The sequence below is a fragment of the Trachurus trachurus genome, assembly GCF_905171665.1.
Source record: "Trachurus trachurus genome assembly, chromosome: 17".
In the NCBI taxonomy this organism is placed as follows: domain Eukaryota; kingdom Metazoa; phylum Chordata; class Actinopteri; order Carangiformes; family Carangidae; genus Trachurus; species Trachurus trachurus.
The window spans coordinates 18,596,551-18,613,749 of NC_139900.1; the positions used below are offsets into that span (position 1 = coordinate 18,596,551).

Sequence of the window (17,199 nt, forward strand, 5' to 3'; positions counted from 1 at the left end):
TGCTGAAGCTTAGCATTAGCCTTGCTCTCTTTCTCAATAATTCCGTAAATGAATGTTTACCACTGCTAATTCTTTTTGAAAGGGAAAATATCAATAGACAGCACTGAAGTAGTGAGATGTATTTTACGACTTTGACACTGTTTAATTAAGACGTTGTGTTCTGCATACGTTGCGGTGATGTAACGAGTCTGCTTGGTCTCATAATTTCAAACATAATCAGCATAATGACCGTGTTCTGCTTCATCAAGCTGCTACTTGTAGCTTTAATTCTGAGCCACTGAGCTGTTTCCTTCAGTTGAATCCAAAAAGGATGTGCTGTGAACCGCTGCTTGTGGCTACGTGATATAAACCCATGTGTTTCAGCACATGTTGCCTGGAGTAAAAGTAACAACCAAACATCAGAGGGACCAGCAGTCAAGTACTGCGCAGCACACAAAAATCTACATTCACCAGTGTAGTGTATTAAATATTAAGTGGTCAACAAAGCCATGCTTCAGCTCATAGACAAGTCCTTATCCCAGATTTAAACTCCTGCAGGAGCCCATTATTCCTCTTCAGGCATGATGCAACACAGCTGGTTACTAATGCACAAGCTTAGGTCTCTGAACACCATTCATACTTGTCTATGAAGTTGTGGGATTTGTCTTCAGTTCTTCTATTCTGTATAAATACTGTGAAAATATCAAAGTCTGAGTCCACAGAGAAATATACACAGCCTGTATTCAGAAACTGAGCTTTAAAACCAGTCGTCAGGACTTACTGTGACTTTGTGATGTCACAACAAAGCAGTCACTTCATCAAACAAAAAAAAACAACCTTTTAATAGTCAGTGTAAAGACAGACCACAATTGTCGGTACAAGCTATTTTTAGAACGGCGGAGCAGAGCCGCGAGATGCTCAGAGCTATGCTACAGAGGCTAATGGGATTTCTTGGTTTCCCTCATCAAACTCATCAAATACACAATCCAACAACTCCAAAACGCTCTGGTGGACAAGTTGTGACCTTCACATTCACCACGCTATGAGATAATAACTGAACGTTATGAGACAGAGTTGTTTTCGAGGTAAATTCATGCAAAACCGGTGATGCGTGTTTCCGTCGGGGGCAGTCTCTGCATTTACCTTGAAAACAACTCTGTCTCGTAACATTCTGTTCTGGTCATAGTCACAACTTGTCCACCAGAGTGTTTTGGAGTTGTTGGATTGTGCATTTGAGAGGCATTCTACTTCCTGGTTTCCTGGGTGAGGCTGTGTTTCAGCACACCAAGAGACAATCAATCTCTTTTTTCATTTTTTTGCAGTTTGTTTTACTTTTACTACTGCCAAATCTCTTCTTTATTCACTGCCAGTTGATGTGAAGCTGTGCGTGATGATTTACGGCTATGGATTATGAAGTCCAAAGGTGATATTTGTTGGATTGAAACTAGGCCCTGCAACAGCCCGGACGCAGACCAGGCCCTGCACCAGGCCATCCACCAAACTAGGCCCTGCAGTAGACCACGCCCTGCATCATACCACCCATCGGGCTACCAGCCTAGCAGCATCTGCCAGCAGCAGCTAACAGCAGCCAGGGTCTGACTCTTCAGGAGCAGCCAAGCCTCAAGCCTCCACCAGCAGCCAGCAGCATTCAGGCCTCGAGCCTCCAGGAGCAGCTTCCACCATAGCTCCAGCAGCTGCTGGCTACCACCAGGCCAGGCAAGTGATCTCATAATCCCTGTCTCATTATCATCACTGACTTTACTTGTTGCAGTATAAAACCACTGCTGTCTTCAATCTATTGTCCTTGCCCAGTGTGGCTCGTCTTTAGCCTAGATCTGTGGCAAGAGGTTCATATCAGCTAAGTTGACCAACATGGCTATGAAAAAGGAAATTGAGGACATTAGGAGATCACTGGAAATGCTACATGACAATGTTGAAAAAATCACCGAACAGCAGGAAAAGATCATGGAGCTGATGGGGGATATTAAAGCCCTAAAACAGCATAATGCAGAAAAGGACAAAATGATCAGTGACCTTGAATACAGGGTGGCAGAGCTGGAACAGTACTCCAGAGTCAATGATGTTGTGATTACAGGTTTAAAGACGAAACCTAAATCATATGCCAAGTCTGTGGGAAAGGTATCTGAGGAAAACATGACAGAGGAGGACCGGGCAACAGTGGAAGAGCAGGTAGTCTCCTTTTTGAAGACCAGAAAGATTGCTGTAGACTGCAATTTCATAGAAGCATGCCACCCTCTCCCACAAAGAAACACCACTCAACCACCGGCCATCATCCTCAGATTCACCAACAGGAAACATAAGGTTGGTGCTCCTAAAACAATGGAAACTATTAAGAGGAACAAATGTGTATGTGAATGAGCATCTGACAAAAAAAATGCAGATATTGCAAAGAAAGCACGGTTCCTTCGCAAACAGGGAAAAATCCAGTCAACTTGGACCTCTAACTGCAAGACATTTATAAAACTCAATGGCTCACCAGAGGAGGCGAAGATTAAAATCATCAGAGAGCTGAATGAGCTAGATGTGTATCAATGACTCTGAAATCTAAACTGGATGTTTTCTTTTTTTCTTTGTGATTGTTGTGGTTTTTTTATAATCATGAACAAAGAAAAACACGCACTCTCCAACAAAACTCTCAGGAACAAACTAAAGAGGTGCACGGCCAAAAGATAAACTAAAGAAGCAAAAGAAAGGCCAGCAGCACTCGTGTCCTTCTCATTGTCTTTTATTACATACTGCGTCGGCGCTTAGCATGCACATGTGCACGTGTGCATGCTAAGCGCCTCTTTACTCCACTTTGGAAATTATAACTAAGGAACATAAAATGTGTGTACTACTGGGTGATTTTAACATTGATTTGCTTAAGAGTGAATTACCATCTACAGTTGATTTTCTGAACACATTATATTCCACTTATTTTTTCCCACTAATTCTTAGGCCCTCTCGGATCACTAGATCTTCAGCTTCACTCATTGACAACATCTTATTCAACTCTTTGGATTTCCAAATTACCTCAGGTTTATTAATGTCAGATATTTCAGATCATCTCCCCGTATTTCAGATAATACATACTAAAGGAAAGTGTAGACGATACAACTCCGATCATATCCAAACTAAATATCGTAAATTTACCAAACAGTACATGGAGTCCTTTAAGTCCTTGATCAGTGCTGTGTCTTGGGATGAGGTTCTGAATCTGAAGTCACAAGATGTTAATGAAGCCTATAGGTTATTTTATACTGTTTTTAATTCAACCCTGGAGTCCTGCTTTCCATTGGTCACCTCAAAAGATAAGAATAACTCATACAAAGGGAAACCATGGATAACGGATGAGCTAAAAAAGTGCTCTCGCAAGAAAAATAAACTATATAGGAAAGCCATTAACCCTACTCCTGAGAATCTGAAAATATACAAGAAATCTAAAAACAAATTTACTCTATCAATAAGGAAGGTAAAAAAAACATTTTATGCTGATAAATTTACTCAGGCTTCAAATGACATTAAGTCAACCTGGAACCTCAACCAATTACTTAATCGCAAAAAAACTCCAGCTACTGTACCTGCTGAGATGTTAGGAAAGGACAGACCTCTTAGTGACCCGAGAGATATAGCTGAGGGTTTCAATGAGTTTTTTGTTAATGTGAGCTCTTCCTTGGCATCTAACATAAAGGACTCTGATGTGAACCCATGTAGTTTCATTAAAGGTACATTCTCACCACTCTCTAGCTTTGATCCCCCCAGTGCTGAAGAAGTGTATGAAATTATTAAGAACCTAAAGAACTCTGCCCAAGGACATGGTATTAAAAGCAGTCTTGTGAAAGAAACAATAGACTACATTATCCATCCTCTAACCCATCTTTTTGCTTTATCTCTTCAGTCTGGTATCGTCCCCCAAGAACTCAAAATTGCGAAAGTCATACCAATATTTAAATCTGGTAATACAAAGGACTTTGGCAACTATCGCCCAATATCCATATTACCATGTTTCTCTAAGATTGTGGAAAAATTGGTATATGTAAGAATCTCCAAGCACTTAGTTGCTAACAATATACTGTATGACCATCAATATGGATTTCGCAGGAAATATTCCACTGAGCATGCATTGCTACAATTAGTCAACAACATATCCTCAGCACTGGATGGTAAAAAAATTGCCCTTTGTGTTTTTCTTGATTTCAGTAAAGCATTTGATACCGTCAATCATAAAATTCTCATCTCAAAGCTCAATAGATATGGAATCCAGAATGTTGCTCTAAATTGGCTGATCAATTACCTCTACAATAGAGAGCAGTTTGTTTATTTTAATGGTGTTTCATCTACCAAATCAAGTATTCTTTTTGGAGTCCCACAGGGGTCGATCCTGGGCCCTTTATTATTTTTGATTTATATTAATGACTTGCCTAGATCATGTAATAACTTCCTCCCCTTATTATTTGCCGACGACACTAGTCTTATAGCTATTCATGATGACTTCAAGTCTCCCATTGCATGTGTAAATGATGAATTAGCAACTGTTTCAAACTGGTGCCAGATCAATAAGCTAACTCTCAACGTAAATAAATGTAACTTCATGATATTCTGCAACAAAAACAAATCTCACGCAAAAGAAGAAGCCAAAATACTAATCAATGGAGTTGAAATCCTCCAAGTACCTTACACCACTTTTCTAGGTGTTACTTTGGATGAAGGTCTAAACTGGAATAATCATATCAATCAAGTTTGCAAAAGATCAATGAAAATGCTTGGTATACTGAAAAAGGTTTCTCCTCTGATCAATTCGTCTGCTCATGTGACTTTATATTATAGTTTTTTATTTCCATATTTGAATTATTGTAATATTGTCTGGTCTGCAACTTATCCAACCTACCTGAACAAACTAATGTTAATTCAGAAAAGATTTCTAAGAACGATCTCTCGCTCCAGTAGACTAGAACCATCTGCACCCCTATTTATGAAATATTCAATATTGCCCATTCATAAACTTAATGTCTTCCATTCATGCTTGTTTGTGCATATGTTTATCAACGCTAAACGAAATCTTCCTGACACTTTTCAACATTTTTTTACTTTTTCATCTGACCTCCATTCATATTCAACTAGGCATAGTGGCAATCTTCATTTACCCTTCTGCCGAACATCTGGGCATCAATCTAATATTATTTTTAGAGGTCCAAAACTTTGGAATGGTTTGGAGGTGGTTCTGAGGTCAACAACATCTTATACATCCTTTAGAAAGTTACTGAAAAAACACCTCATGTCATAATCTTCAGTGTTATTTTTCTGTTAATGTTAATCCTTTTTCTTTTGTTTGTTTGTGTTTCATAGTTTTTCTATGTTGCACTGTACATTTTATTGTTTCATTTCTAATTTTATTTTTCTGTATTTCTCATTGTTTATCTTGAGTTAATGTAATTCTATGATGAAGGGAGTGGAACTTTGTACAAGCCTTCTAGGCTTCGTTCCCTCCTTGCACTGTTTTAAAATTGTGCTAAATAAATAAATCAAAATCAATCAAATCAATTTGATGAGTTTGATGAGGGAAACCAAGATCTCTCATTAGCCTCTGTAGCATAGCTCTGAGCAGTTGGCAGCTCTGCTCCGCCGTTCTAAAAATAGCTTGCACCTGCAATTAAAGGTAACAAACCTACTCCTAAAACTATAGGGATTATAGCAATGGGCCAATTTGCCAAAATGTTGAACTATCCCTTTAAAGTTAAAGTTAAGTTGACTTCCATGCTTTTAGCCTTTACATCTACATAAATCCTGCTGCTCTGACTGAGTGGCTGTAACAGGGTGTGTTTGAAGTCTGTTTGTGACTCACAGCGTTAACGCTCCGTGGTAAATCCTGTCAGTCAGGTCAGCAGATGTGCATCACTGCAGTTCGTTCAGTGCTATGTCTGCGTACGTCTGGATAATGTACGTAGATATATCTGCTCTGTTAATATCGCTAATGTACACACTCTATAGCCTTAAGTCTTCCTCTGGGTGTGTTTGTTTGTCTCACACATTCTCATCATCAATCATCTTTACAAGAATGCTTCTGTCTAAACATTTACATTTACATGACACTGTCGCTTCAAGTCATTCATTTAATAATGTCTTGATCTATCACAGTATAAGGACATTTTTATTTTTTTTAATTCATGCAGTTACAGTTTGTTTGTTTTTTACAGTTTATGCACTGATATAATGACTTATTTGTCTGTGACAGGGTCTCTCTAAGGCGCTACATTCATTATGTGAAGGCTTTTGGGATATCAAAAAAGTAATGTTGCAAAAGAAAGAAATCCACATTTCACATCATGTACTGTACAATGGTCAAACTGGCTGAGTAAGTGTTGCAACTTTCTCTAATAAAAAGTTGGTTGACTTCAACGATTCTCACCAACCAATGTATAGTTGACTGTTCGAGGGTGTGTGAGTCATTAGATGAATCCCTTGTAACAGTGATTATATAATTTGAGGTTCTGTGAAGCTCAGCGACCATCGACTCCTGGTTGTTCTTCTTCATGTCAGATGCAGCTTTTAAACAAACCTTCCTTCCTCCTCATGGTCTCTGCTCTAATCTGCATTGTCAGCTGTGAGAGCTTAGTTTAGGTTACTTATCAAAGAATAGAAACATGCGTGAATGAAAGCACTAGGGCCCGACTAATGTGGATCTTTTGGACAAAATTCTGATAACCAATACATCGGCTGATTAAATTTTTACGTTTTTCAAAAAAGAAGGAAAAAATCAAACAAATAGCTGCTTTTGATCCCTTAAATAACTGATAATTGATATAGTGGTTAAAGCAGCCCCCCATGTAAAGGCTATAGTCCTCACCGCAGGCGGCCCCGGTTCGAATCCCACATCGGGCAGCCCTTTCCTGCATGTCATTCCCCCTCTCTGCCTCCCGCTTTCCTGTCTATCTCTGTTGTGTGCTATCAAATAAAAAATATACTTAAAAAAAAAGAGGTGCTATGTCAAACCAAAGACCGAAATAAACTATACTAAACTAAGCTAAAGCAAGCTAGGTAGGTAGGTAGGTAGGTAGGTAGGTAGGTAAGCAATTTCATAGAAATCACTGGTAAAACATGATTTGAAATGGGCCTCTGATGTCCTCTAAATGTGCGTTCACATTTTCTTTTCTCTGTTATTCTGAGCCATTAATACAAATCAAACTTCGACCAGACACACCTTTTCCTGCTCAACGTTAAACGTTCAACCAGTGGGTGTGCTGCTGTACATAAGGCCATAATGTCCTCAGTCATTAAGTCATTATTATATGGCAGAGTGACATTAGTATCAATCAGTTGCACAACGGTTTTTGCAGAGGAGTAAAGGATGGAGCAATAACATTAAAGGGATAGTTCGGGTTTTTTGATATGAATCTATATGGCATCCCCATCATCAGTTACGTGCTGTGACGGTGACTTTCCCCGGACTGTGTCCCGTGAGCGGAGTTCCGGCCTGGTTTCGGTGCTGACGAATGTAGTCCGGCTAGTTGGCTGGGGTCACGAAAATAAAGCGTTTTTCTTCTCAAAACAATATGCGTTCAAAAGAGTGATACATTTGCATCACAAAACCGTTGTCCACGAAAAAGTCTGACCTCGCAATCGCTTGGCGCTATTTTCTCTCCCTCCGTATCACTGCGCGCTGCCGCCTGTAGACGGCTGTGCGCGTTTCTATCAGCTGTTTCACGGAGTTTACTGCTCGGATAGTTCACATAAACATATCTGATTATGACACAAGTGATGAAGCCATCCCTTGTTTTAGCACAGAGCCAAAGGGAGAGCTTTATGGACCTGATGTGATGCTGAACTTCGTCAGATGGAGTTAAAACGAGCAGACAGAGAGAGGAGGGACAGGGAAGTGACAAGCTGAAGTTAGACCACAGCTGTAGCTGTGACGGACAGGGTGATGATCAGTAATGCAGCGCAGTCCGTTATGGAAGATCTGAGGCTCCTCTGACAGCTGCAGGTGAGCCGCAGGTGAGCTGCACGTCAGCTGGCTGGAGAGTAGTGCCGTTCTTTTTTTTTCTTTCTTTTTTTTCCAGCAGCACCGTCCGGTGCAGGTGATGCACGCTGTCTGTCTGTGTATGTGTGTAGGTCTGATCTTCCACCATGAACTGCGCTGCAACGATCACCCACCTCTTTACCTAACTCCATCTGACGAAGTTCAGCATCACATCAGGTCCATAAAGCTCTCCCTTTAGCTCTGTGCTAAAACAAGGGATGGCTTCATCACTTGTGTCATAATCAGATATGTTTATGTGAACTATCCGAGCAGTAAACTCCGTGAAACAGCTGATAGAAACGCGCACAGCCGTCTACAGGCGGCAGCGCGCAGTGATACGGAGGGAGAGAAAATAGCGCCAAGCGATTGCGAGGTCAGACTTTTTTGTGGACAACGGTTTTGTGATGCAAATGTATCACTCTTTTGAACGCATATTGTTTTGAGAAGAAAAACGCTTTATTTTCGTGACCCCAGCCAACTAGCCGGACTACATTCGTCAGCACCGAAACCAGGCCGGAACTCCGCTCACGGGACACAGTCCGGGGAAAGTCACCGTCACAGCACGTAACTGATGATGGGGATGCCATATAGATTCATATCAAAAAACCCGAACTATCCCTTTAAAGGGACTACGAGGAGTTTCGGAAGGCAAAGTGTTTTCACACTATTCCCATGAGTCTCCGCTCGCACGGTAAAATTTTTGGACCAGTGCAAGATGTACCAAAGTAAAAGCATTTGCCAAGAATGTTTTCATTAATCAAGAATGAAAGTCGGAGGTTCAAAGACGATCAACTAGCGATCTGGCGACATTAGTCCGGGAAACCGGAACTAGGAAATGCTGGGTGAGTCGACCACTAAAAAATAATATAAAAATAACTATAAAGACATAACGATATATTTATCGAAAATGGACCCAGTTAATATGAGACTCTTTTATAACCAAAAGCAAACTCCTCGGGGCCTCTTTAACTTTAACTTTTATTTTACTTGAGCACAGTGCCCCCCTACTGGATAAATAATAGCACAAGGACATCATAGAAGTATAACATCTGTGTCTATCAGCCAACTTTTGCACAATTAAAGCCCCAGTATGTAACTTATTTGGCTTTTTATTAGCAAAAATCAAATATTGCTTTCATAAATGCTGAAGTTGATTCACAGCTGCATACAAATGAAAGCTTTTTCGTACCTTAGAATGAGTTGTTACAAGTCGTTACAAATACATAAGTAGGCGGCGCACTGAACCGACGCTGCCATGTTGCATCGCCATTTTTTATGTTCAGTGGCAGCGTGACCGTAGGTAACCACGGAAACTCACCGAAGCTGTCAGCTCGGGGAGAAAGTTTTCCAGGCAGCGCCTGTTAAAACTGTCACCACTGGGGCGGTGCGTGGCGCAGTGGTTAAAGCGGCCGCCCCATGTAGAGGCTGCGGTCCTTGGCGCGGGCGTCCCCGGTTTGGGTCCCGCTTTCCTGCGTGTCATTCCCCCTCTCTCTGCCTCCCCCTTCCTGTCTATCTCTACTATGTGCTATCAAATAAAAGGCAAAAAAGCCAAAAAAATATACTTAAAAAAAAAAAAAAACTGTCACCACTGTGTAGTGTGAGGAAGGACGGAGGCACTGATGTTGCATTCAGGTGCAGTCAGGCAGACGGCCGTCGGCAAAACAACCAGATGTCATTTTACTCGACGAGAGAAAGACGGTGAAACGTGGGTCAGGTAAACAATACGACATCACCATGACAACATATTGTCACGCCTGTATTGTTTTGCCTCGTGCTGGCGGACCACTTGTTTACATTATTATTATTATCCTGTACATGCAGCATCTGTTGTCTCTCTGAGGTCTGCCCAATTTCACATGAATGCAACATCAAGAATACGTTCCAATATGTAACCGCACCGCTAGATGGGGGGAATTCCTACATATTATACCTTTAACAATTGTTTTCAAAAGGCTATAATCGACTAATTAAATAAAAATAAAATCAGAAGGTACGTAAGTCAAAGAAGTGCCATAAGCAATTGTTTGAATATACTTGAGTGTGATTTATTACTTTTTATCTACATACATATAATAATGATTCAATCTCAGTTTACTGCTCAGTATAAACTCAACCACAGTGTTTTCCATTGTGTGGAGAATAATAAAGAAGTCAGTGATCTGCAGTGCATAGCTGTGTGTGACCCTGTCACACTTCATGATGATGATATGAGCTGATGCAGAAGCACAGAGCGCTGCACTGTCATCACACACAGCACACAGCAGACGGAGGCTCAGCAGCAGCTTCATCTTAAATGTTCCTCTGCAGCACAGCCTGTCCTCCTCTCAACACTGACACACAACTCTGGAACTTTCTGACTGGGAAACAATCATCACAATTTTCAGCCAAACAGTCACAGATGTCTTTTTTATTTCTTCACACAGCACAGATCCCTTCATCTTTTTGTTTTTCCAACTGCATACTGTGTTCTCTGCGGCACACGGACATCGGTCCTGATTCCTCAACTGAACCACTGACCACAAAACAACTGATGAGTCAAAACTTCTATCTACAACTTTTTTTTTTTTTTTTTTTTACAGAAACACACATTTTTCAAATAGTTGAGCTCAATTTTTTAGACTCAGTTCAACCTCCCATAAAACAAAGACATGACAGACAATTAAATGGTTTAAATCATTAGTCTCCAGACTGACCTGTTACCAAATGAGTTGAGCAGCTCCTGTTGAAACCACAGTAGGACTTTATCAAATGTTCTGATGCGGTTTGAGCTGGGACTTACCTCAGCACAAGCACAGTTAACAATCCTGCAGCTGAGTAGGTGAGAGGTGCAGAGGAACCTCTGTGGCTGAGTGGGTGACACCACCTGAATCTCTTTATTTCAAAAGGGCGTAGAGATCTGTAAACCAGCACGGAGCACAACGTGCCACAACACATAATGCAGGATTCTGACTGTCCCACATGAAATAAAGCCTGCAGACCAGTTCCACAAGGAGAGCAGGCTGTCAATCAAATCACCGTGCCAGCACAAAATCGACTTGGCACGGACTCACAACAACAAAATCTCCAACTGTGACTCAGCTCCGACCGGCTTTCACTTCAGTTTCCAGACTCAGCAAATAAACACACACATACACATACGCATGCATGCACACACAGTCAACAGTTACCATCAAAGCTCTCACTCCCCAGCCCTCTGAATTTTAAAAATCTCAGACAGAACAACACGCTTAGTGAGAACGGAAACATGAGTCTGCTGTGGACACACACCCACCAACACTGGCCGGATGAAGACTGGAAACATACACACCAGTCTGATGGATCTGGGCTGGTGCTAAAGCACTAAAGGGTCATTAAAAAGCATTAAAAGTCATTAAATACATTTTGCTAAACTTAATGCCTTGAATGACATTAAAAAGCATTCAATTTGATTCCCAGAGGCATTACAAAACTGGACATGGGTTGGCAAATTTGATCAGCCCACAAGCCACTGGCGGGTAAAAAAAAAAGTTGTTATTAAGAAAGGCAGATAAGCTATTTTATTTTTGACCAAATATTCTTGTTGTTGACTTATGGATAGTGGAATAAATATTGTAATGTTGAGCGTATATGGTATTATCATCAGTACTGCAATAAATATAATGGTCTTGTTATTGAGGTATTGTAATATTGTGAGATTTTGATATTGTTACATCCCAAAGAGCAGAAAATAGGGGAATGATACAATTAATCTACAGTAAAGTTAAACGTGGGTGAAGAAATAGAGCATTTTCTAAATGAATATTTTTAGGTGATGGTACTGTTGACTTTAAAAAAAAATAGGTATCGGCAAAAGTTGGATTTGTTAGGTCAGGCTTTTTAAAAATCGGTGATCGGTGATCAGCCAGAAAATTGCAATCGGTGCACCCCCTATTGGTGTGATAAACATGCAGAACCAAGTAATTGGAAATGTGTATGTGTAGTATACACATGCATGTATAGTATTTGCAGGCATTAAAAATGTTTGAAATGGCATTAAAAAGCATTACATTAGATTTGCTTGTACCTGCAAAAACCATGCAGTAGCACAAATCTCACAAATGATGCATTGTGAACCAGACCAGACTGTGAGATACCACCATGAGCCATATTTCCAAAAACAAAGCATGTCACATGTCAATCACTCTTTCTGATTCATTTCAGCAGCATCAAACCACTGTTGTAATTAAGTGAGCATTTAAAATCACTAGCACTTTTATTCAGAAATTTTTTTAGGCAGGAAGTGGTGACATAGTTGCTGTCAACTTGAAGCTTGAAGCAACTTAAGTGTTAAGCTTGAGTGTGCCTGTTAAATATAAATACTGTGCTAGGTGAAGCAGCACTACACTGATTTCACACAGTCTGAGAGATTCATCCTGATGATGTCATCATTATGTCACCATGGGTTAGGTCACACTTTGTTGAAAATCCGCTTCTGGAAAGTTTTGAGACTGTTTATCCTATCCATGTCTGTTTATAAGAGCTCATATAATAATATGTTTCATCTTCCTCTATTTAACAATGTAACATTTGCTGTGTCTACCACATTATTTTGTCCATGTATAATGAATCTGCTGAGTCTGTGACTGTGATGTTGTCTGTAACACCCCAGCAAACACAGTGGATGTTAACTGGGTTCTCAAACTGGAAATGATGCATCTCTGCACTGTGTTGCCACGTCTCCAGCATGATTCCGCTCAGCTCGGGGGGATGTTATAATTATGGGTCAAAACAAGATGACATATTTGTTGCTGATTGAGCCAGAGGGGACTGCATCATTTATGGGGTACAGCATGTTTACTGCGGCCTTGTTGAACCCGCGTCTCCTCCTATCACTCCTACGCAGTCACACGCAGCCGCCCACTGTCTTTACATGGGGCCATGTGCAGAGGGAAACCCATCTGTGATACAACACACTGTGTGTTAACACCATCTGCTAACTATTAAAGGGATAGTTCAACATTTTGGCAAATTCACATATTGCCATAATACCTATAGTCATAGAGGTAGGTTCATTATCTTTAATTAGAGAGACGCTGCTCAGTAATCACAATGGAGGTGAATGGTACAGGTCTCATGTCCCTCATCAAACTCATCAAATACACACTCCAACAATGCCAACATGCTATGGTGGAGAAGTTGTGACCTGCACATTCACCACGTCATGTATAATCATGTAACATTATAACACACAAAGTAAATACTCGACACTACTTGTGCTTTTGAAATCGCTCCGCCCAGCAGCCATGTCTGGAATGTAGTTCCGGTTGCATTTGCCTCAAAAACAACAACAGTTGGATTGTGTATTTGATGAGTTTGATGAGGGACAGGGGACCTGTACCATTCGCCTCCATTGTGTTCACTGAGTAGCTCGCGTCTCTGCCCCGCAGATCTAAAAAAAAAACATGTGCCGATAATAAAAGGTAATGAACCTAGTCCTATGACTATAGAGATTATGGCAATAGGTGAATTTGCCAAAATGTTGAACTATCCTTTTAACCTTGTATGGTCTGTCCAAGGTCCACCCTGTGGCTTATATCTAAATTAGTGATGTGCGGGGCAACCAATAACCATTGGGTCCCCTGGGTTACTGGTGGGACGGGTCAAGAAATGTTCACTGTATTTGTGGGGCGGGTCATAAAAGATGACTGAAAATAAATTCTGTTATAATTAATTTCGGAATTACATAAATGCATGTTGGGTAATTGCTCTAGCGCATAACCTGTGACCTGACGTCATGAAAGTGCCAAGCAACAGCCACAACAAACGGAGAAGAATAAATGAAGAGCAAAGATGGAAGAAGAGGTGAGGGAGAAGTTACAGTCGGGAGACAAAGGTCAAGCTGCTATAGTATATCGCATGTTTGGGACAAGTTCTGTGAGGTAGTGCCATTGTGGATAGTGAGGAACATTTGGGGGCTGTTCTTACACACCTTTTTCAGACAAAAGTTTGTAGGACATCATGTCTTGTGTGTGTGTTCAGTGCTGAGCTGGATTCAGGACATTAGCTTAGCATTGGGTGGAAGCAGGAGGAAACAGCTACATGTCCCGTAGTGACTAAATCCACCTACCTGCATGGTTTCAGCTCAGACTTTAAGAGACCAGAGCAACATTATAGCAGCTGATGAGTAGATTTGTGTAGATCATGTGAGAGGAAACCCTTCAACTAAACAGGGGTGTCAAACTCATTTTAGTTCAGGGGCCACATAGAAGACAATTTGATCTCAAGTGTGTCGGACCAGTGAAATAATAGCATAATAACCAATAAGGAGAACTCTAAATATTCCCTTTGTTTTACTCCTTTTACAAAACATGTTATGAGCAATTTTCTGAATTTCTTGAGAAAAATACTTGCGATTTCAACAATGTTATGCCTCCTTGGCTTCTATGTGATTTTCACACTTGGTAAATTCATCCTTTTTTGGCCCATGGGCCGTATGTTTGACATCGCTGCCCTAAGCCCAACCTGTGTGTTTTATATGTTATTATATTATATCTCCTCACGGTCGTCCTCTAGGTATCTGCTCTGTGTATGTACTGTCCCTGACTCTGTAAATAAGAAATAAACAAAGTGGCTGAGAGTGAGTCACAATATTCCAACCAATCAGTAACAGGGACGCTCGCGCTCCTGCACAAAGAAAGATGAAGAGTGGGGATGAGGAAAGGAAGCAGGAGGGAGAGATGGTATTTAACATGGATACGGCCAATTTAAACTTGACCAACGGAAGGAGAAGGAGCAGGAACAGCCTGCAGACAAGTGAGTCACTGTGCCTCTGTAAAAACTAATCTAAACAAATGACTCTAGTTTTTACTCTGTTGTGTTCATGATGTTTGTCTTTATTTGTATGTTTGATGGCATTTTATGTTATCTAGTCTGTTTTGCAACAGCTTTGAGATTGAGAGCAGAAGACTCTGGATTGTAGCATATTGGACAACAGGACCTTTGACCCCAGGCTGCTATTTTCCTCAGTGGCCTTTGGAAATAAATAAGAAATAAAGCTCCCACCTCAACATCCTGTCTGAAAGGATGAGGGGTGGAGAGTGAGGACGGAAGCAGGGTTTGTACTCACCCTCCCCTCTGTGCTGCCAGATCTGGTGTAGCGGCTGAACACCTGTTCTGGGTCTTTGTGATAAACCTTCAGACAGCAGTGGGGTGTGATGTTTCTAGAAGCAAAAACAACACACACATATATGTTAAGTATATGGTACTTCCTCAAATAGTGGCCAGAGCTTTTATTTACTAAACTGCCCAGCGTACCGGCCCTTAATGGAGGCAGGCTTTTATTAGAGAGAGGCCTTTTTCTAATTCCCTCTGTTTAACAAGTAGGCTATATTTGTTCATATTAAGCCTCCTCATGTTCTGTTTTCCTTCCATTTGCTCTGTTAATTTTTAAACATTAGCCACCATATGCAACAACAAGCCCATTGTTGTTGTCTGGCGAAACAGGATTTTCTAATCTGTCCTTGTCCAGTTTGTCCCAGGTAGCTGATTTTAGAGACCCGGTTCTAAATTGAATACCGGCTTATAACTGAGGAAATACAGTACAGGTCTGTATTCAACATCAGTCACACAGAGAGGACCGCCCCTTTATGCCGTTCTCTCTCCTCATTGGATAAAGGTTGTAGGATACAAGGAAATTTTTCTCCTCGGCTTACAGCAGAGCAGAGTGACTGACAGAACCGTGTTTTAAAAAAATAAAAAATAAAAATAAAGGCGTGTGCCCCAGATATAGCAGCAAGATATTGTATTGACATCATTAGGACAGGTTTGTAATGAGAGCAAAGATGCCTGGAGTGATTGGCTGCAAAATATGATCAGCACGAAATCATGTGATCGGTATGAAAATGAATCAAATACTGAAAACACTGGCCATCCTTAAGTGTAAGGAGGGAGCAAGTTGCATGGTTTTTATTTACAAAGCTTTACTTGACATTTTACCTGTTTATCTTACCAGTTTAATCTCACTTAGAACTTGTAACTTGCACACTCATACACACAGGATGCTTTGATTTTAAACATTCCTAGTATCATAATAGCATTGGAATAATTTACAGAACTGTCTGAAACTTGATCACCTTATTTCTCTATATAGCTTTAGAAAACGTATTATTAACTGTTCTGCAGTCTGTTGTGGACTATGATTTGATTTGTATCGTATATTTGTATTTCTATATTGTGTATTGTAAGCACAATTGTATATTTATGTTGTTCTTGAAATCAGGGCATCATTTGAAAAGACAGCTTGCTCTCAATTGACCTTCCCTGAATAAATAAAGGTGAAAGAAAAGTGTGTGTGTGTGTGTGGGGGGGGGGGGGGGGGGGGGGGGGGGGGGGGGCACGGTTCTGCCCATCTCACTCATTAGCAGCAAAAAACATGATCAGGGCACCACAAAATGAGACTGAATGTTATTCTTACACTCCGTCCGTATCTGTGAAGTCACATGATGGTGTCACAAAGTGTGAATCTCTACATGTGCCTTAGCAATTCGACAGGCAGAGGGGCAGCTCCTAGTTTTGATTTTGTACCTGTCAACACAGATTTGAATCACAAGGCAGGACCTGGCAGCTGTGGGTCAGCAGGTAACTTGTTCATTAAACACATCGTAGGCCAGTGCAGTGTGTGAGTTCACATGTGTTCACAAGGCTCCTCACCTGATGTCGTCCAGGTCGTAGTAGACGTTGCGGCTGGTGTCTTTGATGTAGATGGCCATGTTGGGAGACTGCAGCATCTTCATGGTGAGCTGATGGGGGAAGGCGGTGACAAACAGAGCCCACAGAGCGTCCTGACTGCTGATGTCAGCTGGCATCCTCACCTGCTTAGTCTCCTCCCCATACTGCAGGTACAACACACCTGAGACAGCACACGAGGGGGCGGGGGGTGTTTACAGTGCATAGTGTGGTAATGCTGACACATCCCTCAATCTGAATGCATCACATCTGACATGTGTGATTGTTAGACTGACTGAAGCCACTATTCAACTAAATGGGTCTCATTCAGGAAACGTGAGCAACGTGAATTTGTGCGTAAACTGTGTGTGGACAGAAATGTACATGAATTTCTGCATTCATCAATCTTTTAGTAGCTGCTTTCTTTTTGTAGCTACTCACAAAATGTGTAAAGGGGTGTGTGTGTGTGTGTGTGTGTGTGTGTGTGTGTGTGTGTGTGTGTGTGTGTGTGTGTGTGTGTG

At 41.1% G+C, this 17,199-nt stretch overlaps 1 protein-coding gene across 1 annotated transcript in view; it reads right to left on the minus strand.

Annotated features, from left to right (window-relative positions):
• Positions 1 to 17,199, minus strand: part of LOC311000574 (uncharacterized protein) — a gene marked incomplete at both ends in the record, with an annotated part of 126,239 nt that overhangs the window by 38,549 nt on the left and 70,491 nt on the right. The window contains 2 exons of the mRNA XM_083991312.1: positions 15,081 to 15,174; positions 16,664 to 16,862. Of these exons, the coding sequence (XP_083847438.1) occupies positions 15,081 to 15,174; positions 16,664 to 16,862 (293 nt within the window). The remainder of the gene's footprint in view (positions 1 to 15,080; positions 15,175 to 16,663; positions 16,863 to 17,199) is intronic.